General features: G+C 38.6%; 1 protein-coding gene across 1 annotated transcript; it reads left to right on the forward strand.

Annotated features, from left to right (window-relative positions):
- The first annotated feature begins 578 nt into the window (after positions 1-578).
- Positions 579-27,873, forward strand: c1h1orf35 (chromosome 1 C1orf35 homolog). Its single transcript, XM_063057341.1, has 8 exons — positions 579-828; positions 1,343-1,493; positions 12,481-12,526; positions 13,122-13,204; positions 21,337-21,409; positions 25,329-25,411; positions 25,643-25,750; positions 27,293-27,873. The coding sequence occupies exons 1-8, from the start codon at positions 735-737 to the stop codon at positions 27,336-27,338; spliced, it is 684 nt and encodes a 227-aa protein (XP_062913411.1). The 5' UTR covers positions 579-734; the 3' UTR covers positions 27,339-27,873.
- Positions 27,874-27,968: the final 95 nt, after the last annotated feature.

The following is a 27,968-nucleotide window of genomic DNA, read 5'->3' on the forward strand; positions in this document are numbered from 1 at the left end:
TATGTTTATTTTTTCTTGTGAATGCTGATTATCTAATGCTATGTGCCTAGGAATGCCATTGAAAGTAGTTTTTTTATTGCATCTGTGTATAAATATATTTGTACAAATGACAATGAACTCTGACATTCACTCTCTCATTTCCGTTGTTGCACAGTGTCAATAAAAACACACGTTTGTGTTCAAGACCTTATGATAAGAGAAATGTATTTATCTTTAGTACCAAAACTCGATTACCAAAATAGCTGTGATAAGAAAACAAAGTGTTGGGAACTCTTGACATGTATGGAAAGAGGGCAAAATACTTTTTTTCTGGTCAATGGTCATTTTAATTTGCAAAACTTTTACTTTTGCTCACGATGTTTATCGGCTTACCAACTGTCTTGGTAACCTGTCCACCCTTTTCAAACCCCATGTTAAATCCCTTGGTGTGATATTTGATTCCACCTTAGGGTCTGAAACAAAGAGAGAAAATGCAGAAAATTTTCAGCAGCGGCCCAATTCAATCTGGCTTCACTGTATCTCAGCCTGCTGGACATTTGCGATGCAGCAGGGGGCGCCAGAGGGCCCAACCACACCCCTAACAAACATGGCGCCTAGTGTTTTCTAAGCGGACGCCTATTTCCCTGTAGGAAGATGGTGGCATCAAATCGTCATCCAACTGCGTCGGAAGTGTGAAGGGCTAAAGGAAGTGGGAGCTGTTCCGTTCGGAGCCGGGGTGTTCGTGCGGCGGCAAGATGATGGGTTCGGCCCGGGGTGGTGTCCGCGGGGGACAGGATCAGTTCACCTGGGAGGACGTGAAAGCGGATAAACATCGTGAGAATTACTTGGGTGAGCAGGGACTGTCCGGTGGGGTGCGGGAGGGAGAGGGCCCGGGGAGACTCTTGTCGGTTGGGGAGAAGGGGGAGGCGGGCGGGGAGCTATTTAGGGTCAGGGAAGGTGAGCAGGGGTACTTGTTGGGTCCAGGAGACCTGGGGTGATTGGAGAGAGGGGTGAGAAGAGGGAGTGTGAGGTCAAATCATGAGAGTGCAATTTTCATTTAGTTATTTACTCTGCTGGTATTAGCTGCCATGTACCATTGAGTTATATTGAGAAGCAATCCAAGAACACACGCACAGAAATAATGTTGATTTGAAATTCTCGTTTGCCTTTTCCAGGTGATTATTGACTTGGGGAAAATTAGTATTCAGCCTGGGTATTTGCGTAGTTTATAGTACAGTACACTAACTGGAGCACAAGGCTATGGAAGTGCAGTGATTTTTGTCGTCCAACAGTCCATGTGCTTGAAGTAGTCTTGTGATAGTTGATCTATATAAATTCGTGCCTTGTTATTGATTACACATAGGAAACTCGCTCATGGCACCAGTTGGACGATGGCAGAAAGGGAGGGACTTAACCTGGTACACTAAGGAAAAGAAAACCGAGGGGAAGCAATCTCGCGAAGAGGAGTTGATGGCTGTTCGGAAAGCTGAGCAGGAAGCCCTCATGGCAGCACTGTGAGTTGAGAAATTATGTATTCCTTCCTGCTTTATCTCCCTCCCTCTTCCAAAAGCTTGTGCTAAATTCCTGGGACTGTGTTTGCCTTCCAAAGGATACCACCAATCAGCTGCTTTTTCCTGGCCCCATGGTGGGACACTTGCCAACTCGGCAAATCGGGAAAGGGTTCCAGGATGCTTGTGGTCCTCATGGAGCTCAGCGTTAGGCAGATTGAGGTCCTGACCATGGGGTGACTGCAGAGTGAGCCCTTCCAAAAAGGAGTAACTGGGATTTGTATTTTCGATTATATGTAGTTTTTTTTTTGCAGGATTGTATTCAAAGCACTGTCAGTGATATATCAAAGGTAAATCTGGAGGAGTAAGGGAGGTACAGATACAGTATTATGTGGTTTCTGAACATTTTTACACATTTCATGTTTACCAAAAAATAGATAATGTGTGCATTTGCACATTTTGCAAGTGATTCTGCACAGTTACTCATATCTAATAATGGTAAGTGTAGATTATATACATCTGGATTCCAAAGTGGCAACTTGTCGGATGTGTTAATGTATTAGCCTCACAGTGGTTTAGGGATTAAGGCTGTTTTGACATGCTCTCAGTTTCATATTTTCACCAAGATGCTTCGTCTTATTTGGAGCCCCGAAAATTTGCTATGCTGACGTTTCTATGATGGTATTCTTATGAAGTCAGTGTAGTCTCTCTAATTTGTGCATGAACTGGAGATGTAACTCATAATTCAACATAGTCAATAGTCACAGAGCCTTGTTTGGAGAATGGCTAGTATTAAATAAAAAACAGAATGTGGTTAAGTCCCATCTTAGGAAAGGGTATTGGAGTTTAAGGAAAGCAAAACAGTGGATATTTCAGATTGAAACCTGATTTCACAACCTGGGTTTTTCCTCTAAATTGCTTATATTGCAAAGAGGACATTTGGCCCTTTGGGTGCAGGTTGTGTCCCAATGGAGGAATCCCATTAGTCACATTTCCCACCCTTTTTTACTACAACTCTGCACAAATTTTCGCCCTCACTGCCCAGTTTGAAGGGAAATGATAGCAAGTGGGAGATTCTTAAGAGTGGAATAGCAAGCGTACAGGAACAGGTGAAGGGTAAACCTGGCAAGTTCGGAGAATAACACAAGAGACTGGAGTAACTCAGTAGGTCAGGAAGCATCTACAGAGGGACATAAACAATCAGGGTTTCAGGCTACGACCCTTCTCAGGCTTAACCTGCTGAGCTCCGCCATTGTTTTGTGTTTTGCTCAAGATTTCCAGCATCTGTAGAATCTTTTTGATTTGTATGTTTGGGAAACCTCTGCTGATGAGTGAAATTGAGGCTGTTGTCAAGGATAAGCAGGGAACTTGCATCGGGTTTAGGAGTTGGGGTCAGTTGAAACTCTTCATGACTATAAATGAATTAAGAGATGAGGGCAAAGAGACTGTAAGGTGCATCTATTGGGTAGGGTTAAAGAAAATCTTAAGAAGGCCTGTTAGGGAGTATTCTAGAGTTATGTGAATATAGAAGATATTAATTCAAACAAGAACCACTCTTCAGTTCTGTAAATGGACATAAATTCAAGAAGCTTACAATTACCTTTCATTTTATTTGTAAATTGCAAGCAATAAATTGAAGTTAGAAGAACAGGCTAAGAGATTGCATGTGTAAGAGCCAAATGGGAGTTGTATTAATTCACTTGCACCAAACCAGGCAACACTGCACCATTGTGACTTGAGTGCAAGCTGACAGACCAGATGATGATGTCACTTAGCATATCAAACGTGGTCACAGTGATAGACAATCAATAGTTTTTGTGTAATTATCATATTAGTGTTCTCAGAGACAACCCTGACAGCACTAATTTTGGGTGTCTGCTGCTCTGTTGTCAAAAGGTTTTAGAATATTTGTGTTAATTAGTTTCTCACGAAGGTATTTGAACCTTTGGAGGTGTCTTATCAATTACAATGTGCTTCCCCAGTGTATCTCAAAGGAACCACTTGTCAACCCAAAGTATTGAAGTAACCAATGTCATTGTAACTATTGAAATTGTATTGAGTCATCTACTGTTACCTCTGATCTTAACGGTATAAAATGTGAGGTACCTTTAGGTTTGTGAGCCTCTACCAAGTATGTCAACAGAATTATCTCGTCTTGTAATGAATAGTGATTTCTGTTTCACCAGCTTCAGTGTCCCTCCGGTGACTTTGTTCAGTCACAACGAGATCTATAGCTATGTTAAGGGTAAAAGAGTGGCTAGGGAGAGAATCGGTCCTTTGTAGAGATCAGCAGGGCTGCCTATGTCTTGAAGTGAAGGAGATCATGTTGTTCCACTAATGCTCTGTGGTTTATGGGTAGTGAGGTCAACCCATGGAATTAAAGACCATTGATGCAAGTAATAGGGAAGATGCTGGAGGGAATTCTGAGAGACAGGATCTACCAATATTTGGATAGACAAAGTCTGATTAGGAGGAGTCAGCATGGCTTTGTGTGTGGCAAGTTGTGCTTGAAGAATCTTTCAGTTTTTTGAAGAGGTAACTAAAATGTAGATGAGGCTTCGGCAGTGGATGTTGTCTGTGAACTTTAGCAAGGCTTCAGCCAAGGTCCTGCTTGGTAGGCTGGTCTGGAGTGTTATGGTAGGTGTTATGGAGTCCAAAGTGAGCTAGTGGGGTGGATTCAGAATTGGCTGTGAGGTAGGAATCAGAGGGTAGTGGTTAGATGTTGTTCATTGGAATGGAGGCTGTTGACTAGTGGTGTACCACAGGGGCTAGTGTTGGGAACCTTGTTATATATTTAAATAATGAGTTTGATGCAAATATACAATGCTTGAGTAGTAAATTTACAGATGAAACAAAGTTGGATGTTGATAGTGAAAAGAGGTTATTATAGATTACAAGGTTACCTTTAACAGTTAAAGAAGTAGGCTGAGGGGATTTCAATGAAGATAGAAGCAAAAGTACATAGTTCATTGAAAGTTGCATCACAGGGCAGTGAAAAAGGCATTTAGCTTCCCGGCCTTGAGTCCAGACATTGAGTATAGGAGTTGGGACATATTGCAGGTGGATAGGTCCATGGTGAGGCTGCACTTGAAGTACTGTACACAGTTTTGTCTCCCTGCTACAGGAAAGATGTAGTTAAACCAGAAAGAATGCAGAAAAGGTTTGTAAGGACGTTGTCAGAGCTAGAGGGCCTGTGCAGGGAGAAGTTGGTTAGACCTGGTCTTTGTTCCTTGGCACATAGTAGAATGAGGTAAACCTGTTGGAAGTGTTTAAATATATGAGACATAGACAAAGGACACGGTAACAGTTTTTTTTGGGATAAGGGGGTCCAAAACTGGGGGGGGGGCATGGATTTAGGGTTAGAGGGACCAGAGGGAAAACCTTTTCACCCGGGGGGTAGTGAGTGTTGTGTATTTAATATTTGAGTAGTATTTTGTAAATGTATTGTTTGATTAAGCATTCTTGTGCACTTACATAATTTATTATGGGCTAGATGTAAAAATAAGTGAATTGCATACATCATGACATTGCCATGTCATATGTGCATGTGTCACGAAGAACGTACATGAGTTATTCCTGACTCCGTGTTTCCCCTTTCAATTAGTTTTTATGTTTGGAGTTACAAAAAATAACAATGGTGATGAGGTATTTTTAAAATGAACCCGATACAACTACCTATCTGTTGAAGCACAACAAGACGTTCAAGTTTTAAAAAAAAGCATCAAGAAATGGTCTAGTAAAAAAAATACACTGCAGCACATGTTCTTCGAAAGGGACAGAAATGGTTAAGTTTAAAAAAAGGCAAAAAATGGGCAAATTCATGGGTTCATTAATAGTGATTACTAGGTGATTAATTCTGTGCCAAAGCAAGTGCCAATTTTGTTGAGTGCATTGGATTTAAAGACATAGTTTGCTTAGAAGTCTTAACTGCTCCAACGAAACCAGCTGAAATGAGCTTTGTTGCAGGAACATTTAGAACTGTAAGATTTCATAAGTGGAATCAAAAGGAAGGGGAGCCCATTTCAGTATATGTGGCTGAATTGAAGTCTGAGCATTGTCAGTTCAATAATGGGCTTGATGAACTGAGTGAGTGTTTAGTTTCTGGGATCTTAGAAGGAAGCACTCAGAAGCAGTTCCTAACTGAAGTACAACTTACACTTTAAAGAGCAGTTGAAATAGCTGTATCGATAGAAACAGCAGGCAGAGATACAATTGAGTTGCAGCCAGGAATAAAAGTGAGGGTGAACAAAATTGCAACATTAAACAGAAACATGCCTGGCCAATAAATTGTTAATGTTGTGGCAGGGGCTTGCATACACCTGACCAATGCAGGTGGAACTTGCAGAAAACGTAACAAAGTAGGACATATAAAGAGCACGTCAAGCAGACAAAAATAAATGGACTGCACAGGAGAGAGCTAAAGATTAAAAAGTCAAATTGCAGTTTTGAAAAGAGCACTAATCTGCATGATACTGATTTTTAAAAATCTGATCGGGATGTGAGTGATACAGGACTGTGTACCCTTGAGATTTACAGTGTGAAAACTAACACCAGATAGCAATGTAGCTTACACCAGAAGTGAACGGCAAATTATTTAAAATGGAATTGGACACTGCCTCAGCTGCTCCAGTCATTCCACAAAATGAGTTTAAATGGCATTTCAAAGATACTGAACTGAAACCTGCAGATATCTGACTAAGAACGTGTGCTGGAGAACCTGTGGGGATGACATTCATAGCCCATATTGAGCTTGTACGTGGTAAAAACAGGAGGGGACCTAAGTGGCTGAGACAGCTACAATTTGATTGGAGATCCATCCACTATGTGCATGCCACATCCCCTGCAAGAGAGACAACTGAAAGCGAATTAAGGAAGGTGCTGGATGATGCCACAACTGTCTCCATGCTATACACCATGAGCCATTGCCTAACAGAGGGCAAACAGGTGTTGGTGCCATCTTCTGTGCCTCTGGTCTAACTCTGCACCAAAGTTGGTGCAGTCTTTCATTGATTCTGTTTTATTATAGATTGAGGATGCCCACAAGAAAATTAATCTCAAGGTTGTATATGGTGACATATAAATAGATACTTCATTGATCCAAAGGAAATTACAGTGTAGCATTACAAGTGCATAGATATACAAATATTAGAAGAGAAGTAAGAAAGAATAAAAAAAAGTTACCTCAAACAGTCTAACGGGAGGGGGTCATCAATTCCCCGGCTACAGGTTGACTCATTATAGAGCCTAATGGCCGAGGGTAAGAATAACCTCGTATCGTGCTCTTTGGAGCAGGGCTGTTGTCTTAGTTTATTACTAAAAGTGCTCCTCTGTTCAGCCAAGGTGGCATGCAGAGGGTGAGAAACATTGTCCGGAATTGCCAGGCGTTTCCATAGGGTACTTTGTTTTTTAGATTATGAAGACACGCAGTCCCCTTTTATTATCATTTAGTAATGCATGCATTAAGAAATGATACATTATTTCCTCCAGTGTGATATCACAAAACACAGGACAAACCAAGAATGAAAAAACTGACAAAAACCACATAATTATACATAGTTACAACAGTGCACAATATCATAATTTGATGAAGAAAGTCCATGAGCACAGTAAAGTTCAAAGTTTCTCAAATGTCCCACATCTCTCGCAGATGGGAGAAGGAAGAAAAAACTCTCCCTGCCATGCCGACCACAATCCGACTCTGTCATCTGAAAACTTCGAGCTCTGATCAGCTCTCCGACACAGAGTACTGAGCGCCATCTCTGTCCAAGCGATTCGACCTCTTTCTCGGTCGCCAGAAGCAGGCTAGGCCGGGGATTTTGAGGCCTACCCTCTGAAAGATTCCCAACCACACAGTAATGACAGGAGCGGACGGGCATTTCAGAAATTTCTCCAGATGTTCCTCTGTGGTTTCACGTCCATTCTCCATCAAATCAGAATTGTCCACGGCCCCTATTTAACAGATACGACATCATTTTTCACCAGAGAGCTGCACTGCCATCTTCTCCTCCCGTTGTATCACAACCTCCAATGTGTCTAGTTTGACTCCTATAACAGAGCCAGCCTTTCTAATCAGTTTGTTATTATTTTTAGTATTTTAATGTTAGTATTTTGATAATTTACTGTGAACTTTGGTTGGAAAGCATTTGGACCAGTGAAGGACCATGCCTCTCAGTGGGATTGTGACAGTGATAAAAACAGTGGTCCGACTACAAAAGTTTTTGGAGGCGACATATCAGAGAAAGCTTCTGATACGTTAATTGGACAGTTACTGCGAAATGTGGCTTGTTTTTAAACTGGAAGAGAGTTCAAGGAGCTTCAGGAAAGTTGCAAACATTTGTGTTTTGTGAGTATAGACAACCAGAATCTACTTTGTGTGCATTAAAGGATATTGCATGAACTTCAGGTGTGAGGGGGGGAAAAACCTGTTTGTGAAAGTCAATGCAAAGAGCAAAGACCAAAGCCCAGCTGGATGAATGGAAGGACAAAAAGAAAGGAGTCAAAGGAGATATGAAAACAGGATTTGTCAGATGATGTGGATGCAGAAACCAAGAGGAGAGATCAGATTGTAAAGGGAACGAGAAAGGATTAATCGTACCTTCTCAAGATCAATATGCACAGACTAGAAAGAAGAAAAGGGAAAAGAGGACAATGACATATGTGCTATGGGAATGGAAGAGGATAAATGAGACCGAAATTAGAAAATTCATAGGTTCTCACAAGAAACTGGAAGATAAAGGAAGGCAAAAAAGAGAAAGGCATGAAAGAGAAGGAACGTGAAAAAAGGAGATGAAAGGTGCTCGTACCTGTCAGATCTCCTTCCTGCATTCTGAGTCAATTGCTACATCCACGACAGAGGAGGCTCCAGAACCTGAGATTGTTTCACAGAGTTAAGTCTCACTTGCCAATCAGTGTGACCCCCACCCCACTTGGCAGGAAAGATGCTAACCCTCAAAGGTAAGCAATCCTCTACAGTAATTAAATTTTTAGATCAGAATGGGACTTTATAAAATTTACTATGCTCTGAATGTCTGTATAGTAGTTGCATTATATGTATACTGTGTATATAATTGAGATGCATTCTTTGAGTTGGCCTTTATAGCTAAGCAAGGAGGAGTATTGTGTATTTAATATTTCGGTAGTATTTGAGTAATGTAAATATATTCTTTGATTAAGCATTCTTTAAATAATTGATTACAGGTTATATGTAAACCCTGAATTGTATACATCATGATTTAATATGTCATATATGCATGTCACCTCAAAGCAAAGCTGACAATGTACATGAGTTATTTCTGGCTCCGTGTTTTCCTTTCAATTAGTTTTGTTTTGGAGTTTTAAAAAACAATGGTGAGTATATGGAACAAGCTTCTAGAAGAAGTGGTTGAGGCAAGTAGAATAGTGATTTTTAAGAGGCACATGGAGAGACGGGGATTAGAGGGCTGTGGGCTGAACGCAGGAAATTGGGACGACCTAAGTGGACACTGGTCAGCATGGTCTCATTGGGCTGAAGGGTCTGTATTGATGATGTGCTTCTCCGTCTCTGTGACCACCCCCCCCCATTCTTTTTCCCCATACCTACACTATAATTTACAATAGACATTTAACCTACTGGCACATCGTTAAAAGATGGAAGGAAACTGGAGGATCTGGCTGTACAAAGTCCGATTAAACAGTACTTCTCCCCGTAATCTTGTGGGATTTCTCCAGGTGCTCCAGTTTCCTCCCAAGTTCCAGAAACGTGTGGGTTATGGATTTCTTGGTCACATGGGTGGTGCAGGCTCATTGGGTCAGAAGGGCCTGTCACTGTGCTGTATCTAAGTAAATGCTGGGGGCGGGGTGGGGGGAGTCTGTATTTAATCTGGGTCCCTAGAACTCCGAGGCATTTCAGTAGCAGCTATGGCACCATGATGTAGAATAAAGATGTATTGGAGCAGCTTGCTTCATAATATACACATGGGTTTAGGATTATTTTGGAGTATTGTGTGCATTTTTGGTTTCTGTGCCTGAGGAGGTATTAGTCTTGAAATTGCTGCTGCCCAGATTTGCAGTGTTGATTTCAGGTAAGAGAGGGTTCTGATGTAGTGATTGAGGAAGTTTGACTTGTATCTAAATTTTAAAAATATGACATTTATAGATTGTACAAAATTATGAAAGGATCAAATGGCGATGTTGAGAGGCTGTTTTATTTATAACTATGGGCAGATTCATGATGTTGTCCATTTGGAAGAGAATTTAGTTGAAGTTGTAAATGTGGTAGGCTTGGTTGAGAATGTGTAAACGAACTTTCATCTAAATGGTTTCCTTTATATTTAACTTTGATTGGTCGTATTAATGCAGTTAAGATGTTTTTTTTGCCAAAATTTTTATATGTGTTTCAGGCATTACCAATTTTTGTTCCAAAATCTTTCTTTGATAAAGTTGACTCTAAAATTTCTTCATTTATTTGGCAGAATAAAAATCCGAGACTGGGTAAAATACATTTACAGAAAGCTAAGAGAGATGGAGGTTTAGCATTACCTAACTTTAGATTCTATTATTGGGCAATTAATATTCGACATATGAAATTTTGGTTACTTGACCAGGATATACTATCTATTCCTAAATGGGTAGCATTGGAACTACAATCTGTTCAGGGCTATACACTTGGCTCTATTTTAGGTTCCTCTCTCCCTTTTGATTCGAAACGCCTTAAGCAGGTGTCTAACCCGATAGTTAAATATGCCCTGCGTATTTGGTTTCAATTCAGAAAATTTTTTGATCTTAATCAATTCGGGTTAGCGATTCCTATTTTAGGTAACATATTTTTTCCTCCCTCTTTTACGGATCGCGCTTTTCAAACTTGGAAGACTAAGGGTATTTTACGGTTTTTGGATTTATTTTTAGATGGTTCCCTTATGTCTTTTGAACAATTATCTAATAAATATAACTTATCAAGAATACATTTTTTTAGATATTTACAAGTTAGAAATTTCCTAAGTACTATACTTTCTTCCTTTCCAATGCTTCCTCCTACATATATTTTAGATTCGATAATTAACCTTAATCCATGTCAGAAAGGTGCATCGGCTATGATTTATAATATTATCATGAAACTTAGGAAAGCTCCATTTGATAAGATTAGGGTAGATTGGGAACAGAAATTGGGGCTTACCATTTCTGTGGATGATTGGGGGCAGATTTTACAATTAGTTAATACTTCCTCTATTTGTGCTAAACATTCCCTAATTCAATTTAAAGTTGTTCATAGAGCACATATGTCCAAAGATAAGTTAGCGCGTTTTTACTTGCATATTAATCCTTTTTGTGATAGATGTTCTGGGCAGATAGCCTCTTTAACTCATATGTTTTGGTCTTGCCCTACTTTGGAAACTTTTTGGAGAGACATTTTTAATATTATTTCTCAGGTATTAAATATAGATATCTCTCCTCACCCTATTACTGCTATCTTTGGACTACCTAAAATTTCTAGTAATCTTTCCCCTTCAGCCCGTAGAATGATTGCATTTCTTACTTTAATGGCGAAAAGATGTATTTTACAACATTGGAAAGAGCTTAATGCTCCAACTACCTTTTTTTGGTTCTCTTAGACGATATTATGTTTGAATCTGGAGAAAATTAGAAGTAATCTTTATGATTCTTCATTTAAATTTGAACAGACTTGGGGATCTTTTATTCGATATTTTCATTTAATGTAATATATACCCTTCTTGTTTTTTTTTCACTGTTTTTAATGGAGGTCGGGATTGAGGACGTGATTTTAAGTTTAACTCTGTTTGGTTTCAAGTTAGCCCATTGCTTTGCTTTGCTTTTAGTTAGTTGCACGGTGGGTTTTTTTGGGGTTTTTTTTTTCTTTTCTTCTATTGATATATATATAAAATTTAGTATACTATTATGTTATCTTGGTTTTTTATGTTTAAATTACATTGTAGTATTCTTTTTTTGGTATTGATACCTTTTGTAATTTTATTATATTTTAACATTGTATTAATGTTTATATGGCTTACCTTTTTGTATACTTATTCAATAAAAAGATTTAAAAAGAAAGAAAATGTGTAAACGTACATGGTATAGTTAGAAATTCGGCAGATGATACTAAAATAGGTTGTGTCATAGACGGTGAATATGGTTATCGGGAATTAGATCTTGAACATCTTGGTAAGTGGGCCAATGAATGGCAAATGGTGTTTAATTCTGGTAAATGTGAGGTGTTGCATTTTGTGAAGACATATGAATTTATACTTTGAGGGCCTTGGGGAGTGTTGTCGAACAGAGGTGCCTTGGAGTTACAAGTGTCCTGTTCCCTGAAATTGGCGTCACAGTAGACGGTGGTGAAAAATGCTTTTGGCATGCTGGGTTTCTTCATTCTCGACGTTCTCTTCAATGTAGAGAAGTTGGGATGTTATGTGATAGTTGTACAAGATGTTGGTGAGACTGCATTTGTAATACCATGTTCAGATTTGACTACTCTGCTGTGGTCACCAAACTGGGAAGAGTGCAGAGGAGACTTAATGAAGATGTTGATGGGACTTGAGGGAATAAGTTATTGAGAGAGGTTAAGCATTAATTTATTCATTGGAACATGAGAAGTGCTCTTAGGAGGTATATAAAATCATCAGGAGTTAGATGGGGTGAATTATTACCGGGGTTGGGAATGAAGAGCAAGACGACACAGGTTTAGGGTAGAAGGGAGAAATTTAATAACCAGAGCACCATCTTTCCACTGATCTATTTGTGGATTTGCTGTCAGATGAAGTGCTCGAGGCACATTACCAACATTTAAAAGACACTTGGGAAGGTACATAGGTGAAGTTTTGAGAATTTGGGCCAAACATGCAAATGGAACTAGCTTAGAACCTTGGTCAGCATAGATCATTTGGGCTGAAAGGGCTTATTTCTATGCTGTATGACTATTTCACAGTGCCTACAAGAGGCAGTTACTAGATGTTAACATATTAAATAAATTTGGTGTAATTTTATTTATTTTCTTTGTTAGAGGGTACAAGAATCCCAAAAGGAAACCAACTGGAGTAACCAAAGAGGTAAGGGATAAGTACAATATACTTCAAGAAATAAAATTTTTGTCTTAGTCATAATGTGATCTTCCACATACTTCACACAGTTTCCTTTTATTTACACATGGGCAGTGTACTGTGTGAGAAGTGCCCCATTATTTTGCATGTCCAACTTGCCCTTGTGTGCATGTCATTTATTCTCTACATGCTGTGTGCATTCGCTGTATCTGCTACCGTCACTGAGATTCTCTATATACACCAACTCCGAACGTTAACATTATTCTCCTTACATCTTGTACTTTTGTGTATCATTTTGTTAATGCATTGCCCTAATATTTGATTTTGTCACTTTCTTGCATTGCACTTTGTATAATGCACTTTACATTCTGCACTGAAAGTTCATACATTTTTGTGAGAGAATTCTGTATTCATCTATCTTTTTGTATACGGTGTTTTTATGAGCGTCTTGTTTACTGTGTAAAAACACCAGAAAATTGCATTAATACTTATCACTGTTACTTTTTTACTGTTCCTGTTGATTAGTTCACAAACCTGGATGATGTTCTGCTTATGTGGAGTTGCAAAATGCTGCCTTAACAGTAGTGTTCTCATCTAATTTCAGGAACTGGCAGAGGTCTGTAAACGTGAGGGTGTGGACCCAGATAGCAAAGATGTTGACAGAGTCCTTGGGCTTGGCAGTTCAAGGTAGGAAGATCCCAGTCTTGCCAGTTGTAGATTAATCTAGATGTCTACAGTAAGTGTCTTATTCCGAATTGTCGACTGTCTATTTCCCTCAACAGATGTGGCCTGACATGTTGAGTTCTTCCCGCAATTTTTTTATTTAGTGTACTCAAGAATGCCCTTGAATGTGTGTGTAAAGCGATATAATGCTTCTGTAATTGCTATTCAACAGATGCCACTATGTATAATAACTACTATAAATATTTGAACATTCTAATTCTGCTGAAACAGCATATTTGATCTATCCCTGTCATTTTGTTCAGTATTTCTGTAACTGGAATTGGTATGGAATGGTTTATTGTCATACTGTTTAATGAGATGCGATGAATAGCTTTTGTTTGTATACCAACAGACAGATCGTTCCATACACAAGAACATCCTTTCTGAGAAACTTTGTAATGCCGGACCTCCAACTTGTAAGGTTCTGCGTCATTGCTAAGTTCCTGACTTCAGTGGTTCAACTCCAACACTCGCCTTTGTACAAAAATCTATTGCGCTGCATGCATATTTAGTCTCCGCAACATTCTGGTTGTGTCTAACAAGACCTACGCAGAATCATTATTAGATATCCTCTCGCACGTGGTGGTGACAGACATATCCTTGATTCTTGTGCTGCTAAAGAGCTGTGTAATTTGGGTGCAGCCATTTAGAGATACCCTAGAGCTAATATTAATTAATAGTGAATAGGAGCTGGGCTGTACATCCTTTTCCCAGATGATTTGACAGTGATTTTTTGAAACTGATTTTCAAAGCTCAGCATAGTCAAAGCTTAATTGGATTTATTTTTACATTTCCTGAACACACTTACTGAATGGGAAGGAAAGCTAATAAGGAATGGCAGGAGTAGGCTATACAGCCACTGAACCTTCCCTATCTTTTAATAACATTAACTCTGCTTGATAACAATATCCCTTAATCTTATTAGTATCTCCCTTTGAATTTAACCAATAACTGAGTATCTGCTCTCTTGAGGGGAAAATTCTCAAGATTTGGAATCTTCTTTATAAAAAAATCTCATTTCAATTCTAAATGGCCATCCTCTTATTAAGTGATATTGTCCCTTAGTTCCAGATCACTGAGTTATTCTCTTTCAGACTGTCCTATTCTAACTCAAGAATATAATGTAGGTGGTCTTGCCCAGTCTTTTCACATTGCACAACTCCATCATCATAATCTAGTGAATCTGCCTTGAATAAACTTGGAAGTTCAGTATAAATTTAGAAAAAAAACTTTGTTTTCCACTGTGTAGGGCTTCATGATAAATCTTTTGTACTCTCTATTACCACATCCTTCCTGCTGTGTGGCAAACACATGTACATAATACTCAACTTGTAACCCTAGACTCTTTGTGTACATCAACTCTCTTAAGGTTCTTGTCTATGTACCTCTTACTTTTTAACTAATTGCTATATTTGCACCTGTATTATTTGTTTTTCATGAACCTTTATAACATGATCACTCTGTACATTGACCATTTATGGACAAACTTTCCAAACCTCAAATTTCCCCACATTAATCTGCCATCTATTTGGTTAACTATCTAAAAGGAACTTCAAGGGGCACTAATAAAACCAAACACTTACAATAAGTAAATGGTTCATTCTTGTCCGTTTTGTTTAGTCCAAGTCATAAATGAGTCATTAATTATGAATAGCAGAGAACTCAATGTTGATTCCTTTCCCAAAAGTATTTCTGTCAAACTCCAAGAATGACTCCTTTATTATTTTCTATTTCTGTTCCATGAATCAACCTTTTTTTTTTAATTTTATTTTTATTTGGATAAGGAGTTCACAATTATCATGTACTTTTTTCACACATATAACCTTTTCCATTTTTTTATATGTATAAAACTACAATTATTTATACATTCTTAAGTACACATTGAGATGATATAAAAGCAAAATGAACATTTAAATAGATAATTATGTACTGTGGTAAATCTAACCTATTAGGCCAAGTAATGAAATTAGTTGTTAAGAAAAATGGTAATAATAGTTTCCATACAACCCTTCTGGACCATTTCCACTGGTCCAAAATGTTGCATACAAGCCTATATACCAACCATTGTAGGTGTTTATATCCCAATTTGTTCGTGCTTGTTCCTGCCTGCAGACATAATTATCTAATCCCTATGTACTTATTTACTTAATTTTTTCATTTTTTTTTATCCCTTTCCCAAATCTTTCCCTTTACTTGTGTTAATTCTCTATTTTCCAAAAAAAACAACAAACATTTAGACTAGGGGTGCTTACGTTAGCAATATTACTGTGTTGATGAGAAGAGCAATATAAATCATTAGGAGAGTCATCTAAAGTCTGCTCGCATTGGGGTTATATATTCAATCCATTTATTCAAGATTTGATAAAATGTTTCTTTTTGAGTTCTCAGGGAGTAGGTCAACTTTTCCATTCTAAATATTTCCAAGATAATTTCGTACCAATCTTCTAATGTAGGTGGTATTGGATTTAGCCATTTTCTAGTGATTGATTTCTTACTTGCCGCTAAGAGGGCCTGCAGCAACTTTATATCTTCCTTCTGTTCAAGGAACAATACATGCCCCAAATAGAGCGTCTCAAAATTCAGAGGTATCTGGGACCTAAGTACCTTAACTAATGTTCTATGAATACCTTCCCAAAATAGACTTAATTTAGGGCAATCCCAGAAAATATGAAAATGATTTGCCTCCTTGGAGCCACACCTTCTGCAACACATCACATTTGTATCTTTATATTTTTCCTGATATGGGGTCTTGAAGTATCTTATAATGTTTTTCCAACAATGTTCTCTCCAAGTCAAAGAATTAGTCGAGGACCATTGAAAGCTGCAGATTTTCCCCCAAGCCTCCTCTGAAAGTACCAACCCCGCTTCTTTCTCCCACTTCTCTTTAATATACAGTGTATTTACATTTTTAGCATGGGAGAGTGCATTATATAGGCGAGAAACTGATTTACTAGGTATTGAACTGCAAGCCGAATTCAGAATCTTGAAAAATTCTAATTCTACTGTTGATAGGTCTGTATATCTACAACTCTGGTTAACACAGTTTCGTATTTGAAGGTACCTAAAAAAATCATTATGTTCTAGGCCATGTTTGTCCTGCAGGATTTGGAAACTTTGTAATACTCTTTTATCTATAAATGAGAGGTAGGTTGTAAGACCTTTCTTTATCCATAGCTCAAATCTTTTATCTCCTCTGTTGGGAAGGAATTCGGTATCATATGCACACCATCTAAAGAGTTTTAGCATGTTATTAATTCCACATGAATTAACCACCTTCTGCCATACTTTTAATGTAAGATTTATCCAAGCATTATTAAATTTTTCCAACTGAGCCATCAATCCTTTGTCAGCTATTGAGGCCTGAAGAGGAAAACTGTCAACTAATCCAAATTCTATTTCCTTCCATCTAGCCTTATATTCCCTATTACACCAATATAACAGAGGGGTTATCTGTGAGGCATAAAAATAATTTCTCAGGCAAGGAAGAACCATACCTCCTCTTTCCTTCCCTAACTATAAGGTGTTATATCGAATTCTAGGTTTCCTTCCTTGCCAAATGAAGCGGGAAATCCATTTGTCCCATTCCCTGAATTGATTATCATCCACCTCCACTGGTAGAGTACGGAAAAGATATAATAACCGAGGAAGAATATTCATTTTTATAGTATTTATCCTTGAATTTAAACTTAAAAAGGGGATAAGATTCCATCTATGCATATCTGCTTTTATCTCTGAGATTAATGGCCCATAATTTACCTGTGACAGTGTTGAAAGATCCTTCGGCAGGGTTATTCCTAAATATTTTAATGATTTAGCTTCCCACTTAAGATCGTATGTATCCTGCAATTTTTTGGATGGTGTATAATTTAGGGACATAACCTGCGTTTTCTTTACATTTATTTTATAACCTGATATTTTCCCAAAGTTATCCAACAGTGTAAACAATCCTATAAATGATTTTTCTGGTACACTCAGACCAAAACATCATCTGCGAATAACGCCACTTTCTGTTCAATCCCTGCCACCTTGATACCTTTTATGATTTCGCTCTGTCTTATTAGTTGGGCAAGTGGTTCAATATATAGCGCAAAAAGGAGAGGAGAAATTGGGCATCCCTGTCTAGTGCCTCTCTCTAAAATGAAGGAGTCAGAGAGGTCCCCATTTATCTTAATTCGGGCTGTTGGGCTGTCATACAGAGTCTGAATTACTTTAATAAACCTTTCTTGAAAGCCGAATCTTCCTAACACTCTGTATAGGAATGCCCAACTAACCGAATCAAAAGCTTTCTCAGCGTCCAATCCTACTACCATTGTCTCTGTCTCGTTCTTATTAACCTGTTCTAATATGTGCAGAGTTCTCCTTATGTTGTCCTGTGTTTGTCTTTGTTGAATAAATCCAGTCTGGTCTAAATGGATTAGGCCAGGTAAAAGCTTTTCCAATCTGCGCGCTAATATAGATGTAAATAGTTTGTAATCTAAATTAAGAACACTAATTGGCCGATAATTGCCACATTCTAGTTTATCTTTACCCTCTTTAGGAATAACTGAAATAATCGCTTCTCTCCAGGAAGGTGGAGTTTCTCCTCTCTGCAAGATCCAATTAAAGGTGTTAAGTAGTAATGGGGCTAACTGTCTTCAGGGACTTGTACCACTCTGAGGTAAACCCATCAGAACCCGGGGACTTTCCAGCCTTTAACCTAGAGATGGCCACGTTCAGTTCTTTGACAGTTACTGGTTCTAATAAACTTTCATTTTGTAAATCTGTAAGTTTAGGTAGATCTAAAAAATTCAATACACTGTCTATATAGGGCTCATTGGGGGCCCGGGGTTGGGAGTACAGCTCTCGATAATACGTTTCAAAACTCTCTTGAATTTTCCCTATTGTACTCTCCACAAGCTTTGTCTTTGGATTCTTTATTTTATGAATTGTATTGTCTGCTTGTTGTTTTCGTAATTTATATGCTAATAATCTAGCTGATTTACCTCCTACTTCATAATTCTTTTGTCTCAGGTAAAGAAAATTTCTTTGAGTTTCCAACGTATAAATATCATCAATTTCACTTTGCAATTTCCTAATTTCCTGTTTTCGATTTGAATTACTTTTGTTGCTATCTCCAACTTGAAGTTGTTTTAATTTTCCTTGAAGGTCTGCTAATTTTTGTGCATTGATTTTTTTCATGTGAGTAGTAATGGAAATAATTTTCCCTCTCAGTACAGCTTTCAATGTATCCCATAAAATCACTGGTGATGTTTCTCCCGTGTCATTAAGGTCTAGATATTCTTTGATTTCTCCCCTTAATCTCTCCATTACTTTTGGGTTATTAAGTATATGTGAGTTTAGCCTCCATAGTGTTTTCCTCATTTTCCTTTCCAAGATTAGAGACATAGAGACTGGGCTATGATCCGACAGATCAATTGTTGCAATATTACAGTTTTTTATCCTGAGTCTATCTGTATTAAAGATAAAGAAATAGTCTATCCTTGAATAGGCTGAATGAGGGAAAGAGTAATATGTATAATCTTTACTAGTAGGGTGTAATTCCCTCCAGACATCTATAATTCCCAACTCCTCCATCAATGAATTCACTTTCCGAGTCAGAGGTTTATTCTGAGTAACTATTCTTGAAGAATCTAATATAGGATTTAATCTAATATTAAAATCCCCTCCACAAATTACTACCCCTCGAGAACTGACCATTAGGTCAAAAATGTGTCTATAAAATGACCATTCACTACCTGGAGGAGCATAAACATTCAGCAATGTTATTTCTGTACCTTCTATTCTTCCTGTGATTTTTACAAACCGTCCTTCTTTGTCTCTAGTCTCTGAAATATGTTCATAATTAAGAGTACTTGATATTAAAGTAGCTACCCCTCTTTTGTGACTCAATTTATATGATGAATAAAATACATGCTTAAAGCCCATTCTTTTTAATTTTCCATGTTCAGATTGGCTCATATGTGTTTCCTGGAGGAAAGCTATTTGTGCCCTCTCTTTTTTCAATTTAGACATAATCTTATTTCTTTTAATTGGATTCAAAACCCCATTAACATTATAGGAAATTATTTTTACCAATTCAGTTTGCATTTTTCTCTAGTAGAAAAAAAGCACTCTCCTTTTCTAACCAAACAGTAAGCAATCCCTTCTCAACAGTAAACCAAGACATATAACCACACCCTAGACATTTCTGAACGTATAACATTTGAAAATTTTCCCCGACTTCCCACAGTGAGGCCTCAGCACCGACCCGCCTCAGTTCAGAGGGATAACCTCTATCTTCACCCTGTGTTAGAGGGCCCTCAGCAGTTTGAATAATCATAGAGAATTTTCTCCTATTTATGTCTCGACCATATTGCTATCATTCAAGTTATTCCGCCTAGATTATTTTCAGTTACCAGTTTTCATTTTACTTTTAAGTCCGATTTACTCTTTTCAGTCATTTCTCTTAATTAATCTGTATTCTCTGTACATTCGCGTCTGAATATTTGCAGCTTTTCCTTGTAGTTTGACACTCTGGTTCGAGTGGAGCGTCCTCGCCCCACTAACTGCCACAACTTCTGCCGAATCCTCTCCAGTAGCGACTCCGGTTGGGTGATAACTTTAATAGGTAGTCCCCGGTCCGCCAGGTCCGACGTTGCCTCCTCCACCGTAGCGTAAGTTTTTGTCCCTTCGTCGTAAAAGACTCTCAGCCGAGCTGGATACAGGGTCTGGAATCTGATGTTGTTTTCCTTCAGGACTCTCTGTGTTTCCGTATATTCCTTCCGTCTGGCAAGAATCCCCGGTGCGTAGTCGTGGTCTAAACTGATTTTGCAGTTGTTCCACATGAAACCTTTCTTTTGCCATGCTCTTTTAAGCACCTCTTCCTTCGTTCTGTAACTGAGAAATCTGATCAGAATCGATCTGGGCTGGGTGCCTGCCGGAGGCTGTGGTGCCAACGCACGGTGAGCCCTTTCTATCTCTAGGTCTTTTGCGGCCGGTATATCAAGGTTCTCTCTAAGCAGCTTCTCCACGAAGGGAATCAATCCGGGTTTACCTTCAGTTCCTTCGGGAACTCCGTAGATCCTCACATTTTCCCTTCTCGAGCGGCCTTCTTGATCTATTAGTTTCCACTGGAGTTGGTCTTGTAGCTTCAGCATTTCTGCTATCACTTCCTCGGCATTTTGTAGCTTCTCTTCAATTCCAACAATCCTCGCTTCGGCTTCATCTACCCGCGAGTTAGTTTTTACTATTTCTCCTTTAATATCTTCCAGCTGTTTGCTGTTATCTTGTCGGAACTCGCGAATCTCTCCGAGAATCAAAGACAGAGTCACCGATTCCCCCTCATTATCTCCGTCCTGGCTTGCCGTGGGGGAGCTAGGCCCTTCGCCTTGCTGCATCTCTTTATGTTTATCAGCCTTCGAAGCGGACTTTTTATTCTTGTTCTTAGACATCATCCTTGCCCCTTTTATTAATATAGTTATGCAATATTAAGTATTTGTCTAAATTCGATTTTGGGGCAGTTTACCTTCTTTTTTGTCGAGAGACCTTTTCCTTACGCCGCCATTCCCTTGATGACCCAGAAGTCCCCTCGCTCTCCATGAATCAACCTTCTATCCATACTAATATGTTATCACTAACCATGTGAACCTCTATTTTATGCAATGTTATGTGAACTATCAAATAAAAACCATTCAGCTAATTCCACTGGTAATGTAATTTACCATGGTCAGTATTCAAAGTAATCTCTCAAACATGACTTCCATAAAATCATGCTGCTGCTATCCAGCAGATTCAGCTAGCATCTGTTACGATGTCCTTAATGATGGATTCTACTGTTTTGTTGACAACCAATGCTGTTTAGTGATCTCCAGCCTCTCTGGTCCTTCTGATCTCCCAGCTTCTTCCTGACTTTCCGGGCCCCTTCAATGATCACAGTGAAACTACAGTGGTACTCAGAGATGGGCCTACCACTTGGTTGGAAACTTCTTCCTCTGTACAGGGGGTATGCCACTTGCTGGGAGTAATACACTCCTGAAAGTGTGTATTTGACGAGTCCATGATTTGTGATGGGGGAAGAGAGAACTGACCTCTGATTAATCCAGCCTCTTTCCTTACAGTGGTACTACTTCTAGAATGATGCTAACTAAAGAAGACCGTGAAGCAGCCAAGCTTGGACTGGCCATCTTTACGGTAGGGAATGGTTCATTTTTCTATAGATCTGATTTCAGGGGGCTGGAATAACTTGTACAGAATCATAAATATACTCTTCTGTAAGGTTATGATATCAAAGGTTAAGTTAGTAGACTAGACTTGCACATTGCTGGACTGATGTGACTTGAAATTTTAGCAGGGCAGCCTGGAAAGTAAATTTAGGTAAGTAAACTTTGGAATAACTAACTAGTCCAAGAAAATACTCATTTTAATTAATTGTCATATAAAATTCTGTCCTGCTTGACTGAACCATGTGGCTAGCAATATGGTTGATTCTTCACTGTGCCCCGGTAAAAGCAACCCAGTTATACCAAAATGCTACATCAAAGTTCATTCATCATGCTGGCTGCAACATTTTAAGGCGGCAGCCTATTTTAACGTTAGCTGAGAGTAAGTAATAAATATTGCCCATGTTAGTGACATCTATATCCTGTTTGTGTATGTTTTGAGTATAATATGGGGTTTGAAATAATGAAGTGTTTCAACATGTATTGAGAAATTTTCCTTTAGGTGTTGAAAGAAAAATGAAATACATTTTAAACCTTTCCTCCAGAAAGCTATAGATAATTGTTCAGAATTATCAGGAAGAACGATGGTGCAGGACTAGAGACATGGATAAATCCTAGCCTCATAACTATTTAATTATACAGTCATCCCTCGGTATCCGCAGTTCCAGGACCCCCCCGCAGATACCAAATTCCGCGGATGCTCAAATCCCTTATATAAAATGGCGTAGTATTTGCATATAACCTATGCACATCCTCCTGTATACTGTAAATCACCTCTAGATTACTTATACCTAATACAATGTAAATAGTTGTTATACTGTATTGTTTAGGGAATAATGACAAGAAAAGGTCTGCACATGTTCAGTACAGACGCAACCACTGTAGCTCTTCTGCGAACACTGATGCTGCCTCGGCACTAGCTGGTGCCGATTCTCCCGTCATCTTTAAGTTCTTGAGGCTGTAGCGCTTTACATAGCTAGCCAGCCATCCCTTACTAGCCTTAAACTCCTTCCTCTCGCTCCCAACACAAGTAGTGAACAAACGAGACGTAAGGCGACCAATGCTCAAACGACGAGTGCTGGAGAGAGACTGAGGATCTGTGAAATGGCGGGAGGCTACAGCAGGGTATGCCTACACATCACTTCATTTGCGAGGATTCGGCATAGTGCTCGGCTCGGCGTGCGGCAAATTCAAGTTTTGCTTTTTGGAACTTCCTGGAATCTTTTTTCAAATATTTTCGATCCATGGTTGGTTGAATCCGCAGATACGGAGAGCCGACTGTACTCCCAATTCTTGGTTTCTTGAATAATAGATATCTTATCCTATCAATTTCTCCCCTTCCCCCCCCCCAAAAAAAAACCAAAACCTTCCACTCTTTAATCCAGTAAATCTTAATCTGTAAATTTCTGGACATGAAATCTTTTTATGATATCTCCTTTGTGTGGGGATAAAATTGGAGGATTGGGAAAGAAATCTTTACAGGGACGGAGAATATGCAAAATCTGCTTCGATGGCATCCTAAGATAAGGATTGAATTTGACATTCTGGGCTGTATAGCAGAATAGGTTTTTTGAGCTGCATGTCGTACCACTTCTATGTTCTTTTCTTAGAAAATAGTCAAGGTGCTTTAATTTCACTTTGCTTCCAAGATCCTCATATTTTCCTGGAGTTATTGTCTTTGGTCCCCCATGTACAATAACAACTGGCTTGCCCCTCCCTTCCTTTCCAATATTCTTTCAAGTCACCCTGGTATCATATAGGAAACATACAATCTAGCACTCTCGATCTTGATTGCAAAGATACCTTTAAATACTTGAAACAAAAACCAATAGATTTCTAGATGTGAATAATATAAGGAAATGTTGATCATCTTGTTGAACAGCAGAGTAGAGCTTAAGAGGCCAGGTAGTCTACTGTTACTGTGTTCTCTGTTGATACAATTACCCCTGTAACTTGTTTCACCATACTTCTCTTCCCACTTTGGGAGCAGCCAGCTTTAAAGTGGTAGAGTCTGTTATCCACATAGGTACATCATGCTGCTTGGAAATAATTAATTTCTGTAGACAATTATACTATCTCAATCGGATCTGCCTACTGAGTCTTTTGGCGACAACAATCTTTGTTCTAGTCTTGCACTCCTCTGCTAAATGTGACCAAGGTTTAAGGGTAATGCTGAGCAGCCACTCATTAGACAGTATTTTTATTTAGGGGTAACGTGGATCAGACCTTTCTGGCCCAACAAGCCACACTGCACAATTTACAATGACCAAATAACTTCCTAACCGATATGTATGTCTTTGGACTGTGGCAGGAACTGGATCACCCAGAGGAAACCCAGTCACAGAAAGTACAAACTGCTCTAGGATTGAGCTCTGAACACCCAAGGTGTAACTGCTATGCCACCGTGGTGAATATTTTTAGTTGATACTCCAGCTCAGTCTCTGGAGATGTATGCTGCTAGAACAATTTTGTCCACAAGAGGCATGTATGTACAGTAAATCTTTCATTTTACTTTGTTTCTAGGTCTTGGTGTAGAAGTGCAGAAACTGGCAGTAAAGTATTACAAGTTCTTGATTTCCATAACAATATTGCCAAAAAAATACATACTTGAGCTTACTCTACCTACAACCACTACTCAAACCAAGAAGTAGCATATTTATTGTGCTCTAACCAAATGTTCAATGTCGTTTCGAGCTGCATTGCAATTTCTTGAATTTTGTGATGATGGCTTTGGAAAGGAAGACAATCATATGGGTGCATTATGGAATTTTAGGGAGGGAGCTAATAGTTTCAGCAGTTCTTGCAGGCAAGGTTGTAGTTGGCTTCCTATGGAATCTGTTGATATTTGCAGCGTGTACTACTTGCCAATGTTTAAGGGATCCAGGGAAAACTAAATTGTCCAGGTTTTCTGGCCATTCATTGCTAGATACAGGTGCTGTTAAGGGATATGCCGTATGGACATAAAGCCTCCAGATATTTGTTCCCAGGACTAGACAAGTATTTTCATGGACTTTCCAGGATAACATTTTCAGGAAATTTTGTATTGTATACTTGCATTGGCTTCATTTTAGCAAGGCTCACACAGAATTAGTCATACAGAAATTCACTTTCTTAGACAATCTAGTATTCCTGCAGGATAAGTCCACTTGTATTCTGGGACTAGTAGAAGTAGACATGATTGTGGCCCTAGAGGAGAAACTGTAATAGAGGAATAATATGTTCTGGAAAAATTGGTCTCATCAGAACAGATGCAAAAGCCAGAAGAACTGGGAGAATATAAGAGGTTCCTTTTGGAAAGCAGGATGGAAGAATATGTAGGCAATGTAACTGTGTGAGTTCAAGAACTTGGTTGCTTACTCATCATTTGAGATGGAGCTAAAGTTAAGAATATGAATTGCATGAGTGGAAGGTAAAAGCTAGCACCAGTAGGAAAACACAAGTGGTTCTGCAGATGCTGGAAATCCTGAGCCAAATTTTTGAATCTTGATGAAGGGTCTCAGCCCAAAACATCAATCGTTTATTCATTTCCATAGATGCTGCCTGACCTGTTGAGTTCCTCCAGCAGTTTGTCTTCTGTAGCAATTCTCATGTTGCCTTCATGTCACTGCCAGATGTTTTCCATTAATTCAAGGGGAAAGAAGGTAGTCTAAGGAGGAGGGGTGAAACCATCTCCCCTTGTTGTACCTTCCATGCAAACACGAGATAGGTGCTGGTTACATACACATCTTCAACCTAAAATGTAACTACATCAATCACCCACTCCATTGATGCTGCCCAATTTTGAGTACTTCAGTTTCTAGATATTGGAGTAATCAAGGATATGGTGTTGAACCTCCTGAGCTCTGTTTTTCATTCTTTCCATTACTTACCACGTTCATTTTTTGTTACAGCACCACAAATGCAGTGAAGCTGTGGAATCGGTGAGTCAAAAGCGGAAACCGGAGGAGGAGAGAAAAGAAGAGGAGATTAAGAAGTAAGTGCAAGAATGTCAATGTGGCGGCTTCTCAATCAGTGTTTTTTTTTATCCTGATGCTTTGAAAAACAGGCTATTTATGTCCTCTTGTTCTGAGTATCCTCTGCTAGACTTGCAAAAGAAAGCCTTCTAAAGTTTGTTAGGGGTTCATTGAAGGAGTGGAAATGTTTTTGGATCTTTAGATTCTTTTGAACAGTTGTCTCAGTAAAGACTGCCCATCTCACTCTCTAGGTCAATACATCGAAAGCGGCACAAGAAAGATAAAAAACACAAAAAGGAAAAGAAAAAAAAGCACAAGAACAGAGAAAAATCATCATCCAAAACAAGCCATCAAGACAGGTAAATACTGATAAGATGCTGGTTTGGTCAGGGACAACCTTGGCATCTATGGAGGCAAAGGGAGGTTAAGACACTGCATCAGGACAGCTTGTAGAATAAAGGTTGTCAGTATTGAGGAGGGGTGAAACCAGCACTTGTCATCCCTCCCTTTTAAACTACCTTACCTCTACATCCTAACCTGAAGCAAGGTATCAAACCAAAGTATTAAGCATCCTAAGCCTCCAGTATTGCTGTTTGAGTCTCTTTCCTTCAGCAGTTTTTGCTCTGAATTCCAGCAGCTGCAGATTCACGCTTCCACCTTGTCTTTGTTGAGAACATGAAAAAATTGGCACCATGAAGAGATAAATATTCATTGCAAAAGGAGCATCAAAGGCTTTTTTAATGCAAATGACCACACCATCATAGGGAAACGATTCTGAGAAGGCAAGGAAAGAAATTGAAAATTTAGCTGAAGTTGTATTTGAGAGTATTATGGAAAGGGAATACCATGGAATATGAAGACAAGTGATACCTTAAATTTGATATGGGGAGGGGGCAATACCGAACATCACAAAGTAGATACAGTAAAATTCTTGACCACTGGTAAAGTCTGGGATGATAGCTGAATAGGATTCATACAAGTTTTATAAGTAATTCTTTGAGAATGCAAGAGCAGCCAGCTAAATGATACTTGAAGCATGATAACTGCATGATGTGAGCAATCTTAGGATGGAAGATGTGGAAATGTCAGAACAGAATTGACTCAAATTCTTAGATGAACCCTCCTGCCACTATATAAAACAAATTTCAGAAGTTTTGCTATTAAGTCATTTGACACAATAGGGGTAGGAAGGGATGCTTTTTCTCCAAAGAGCATCTTTAGTGAAAGGAGAAATTTAACATTGTGCAAAAACCCCATGTCTTGAAACACTTTTGTTCATAAGGAACTTCTACTTAAAATTTCCAGTTTGACTTTCAATTACGTGCATGGCAAGAACAGGGAGTTGATAACTCAGCTGGGCAGGAGTATTCGTGCAGCAATGTGGAACTAATTTTGATTTAGAAAATATCACTCAAGTGGTCACTTGTTGCTCATTCACCTAGTTTTTTAAATCTAACTTTCAACTTTATTAAATAACAAAATAAATTCACTGGTACCATTGGTTCTATTTAAACTCTACCTTCTAAAAAGATGTGGCTAATTTTAAATGAATGTCGTGACCAGGAGTTGACATAATTTATGGAAACCGCCTAAGTGTTTAAAAGTAGTGCAATAGTGTTATTCAAGCAACCTTTTGAAAATTTCTCAATTGTGTAAATTTATCCAAAAGTTCTACACTACTTATGATGGTTCGAACCAGCTACATAATTCTCCAAGGATATAATTCCCATTCAGGTTTAGTTATATAGACTCTGAAAGACATCCAAAGTTGCTATCATAACTTGGATAAGGGTACATACTAAGCTTATGTGGGAAGAATTCAGATTTCTCGTTAGGTGCATTTTTACTTCATGAAGAGATCTTGGCTTCTAATGTTATTTTTTCTTTTTTTCCCCACCCAGAAGACATCACCAGTCAGAGAATGAAGCGAACGGCCAGCAGAGATAACAGTCATTTAAAGGCAGTTGAACATTCCTTTACCAGTTTGTATTCATCCATGGGCTAATCTCACAGTGAGGGCAGCTTCTCCAAGAAACACAGCATGAAAATTAATGCTTTCATAATTGGTAACTTTGAGGGAGAAGATGTAGGATATTGTACAGCCAGGCCTGTCATTTTAGTATTTAGCCATGTAAGTTTTGTTAAACACCTTAAATCTACAAGAGGCTATATAGATTGCAGATTTCTGCAGGTTAATGGTTGTTAGCATTGGCAAACAAGGAGCGTATCCTTGGAACAAATCTGTATATTGCAGGGAGAGTGGTTAATTCATTAACTGGTCTAGTGAATGTACAGATTTAATGCCCAAGATTGTAAATTCATTATTTTACTATGTATATATTAAATGCTGTTGAAACAGTTCTTTCTCAGTTATTAGGGCTTAATATCAGAGCAGCATTGACCAATTTTTGGAGTACACATTAAACTCTGGGGTAGTAGAGGTTAATAAAAGTTGTAAAATGTTTTATGCAGTACAAGAAAATTTCTGTACCAAAGTCATATGCATCAAATGTGCATTAAAAATTGCAACAAGTTCAGGAATCTTAGATTTTATTCTAACAGTAGCTTTAATTACAG

This window comes from Mobula hypostoma, chromosome 1 (assembly GCF_963921235.1).
Source record: "Mobula hypostoma chromosome 1, sMobHyp1.1, whole genome shotgun sequence".
Classification (NCBI taxonomy): Eukaryota; Metazoa; Chordata; class Chondrichthyes; order Myliobatiformes; family Myliobatidae; genus Mobula; species Mobula hypostoma.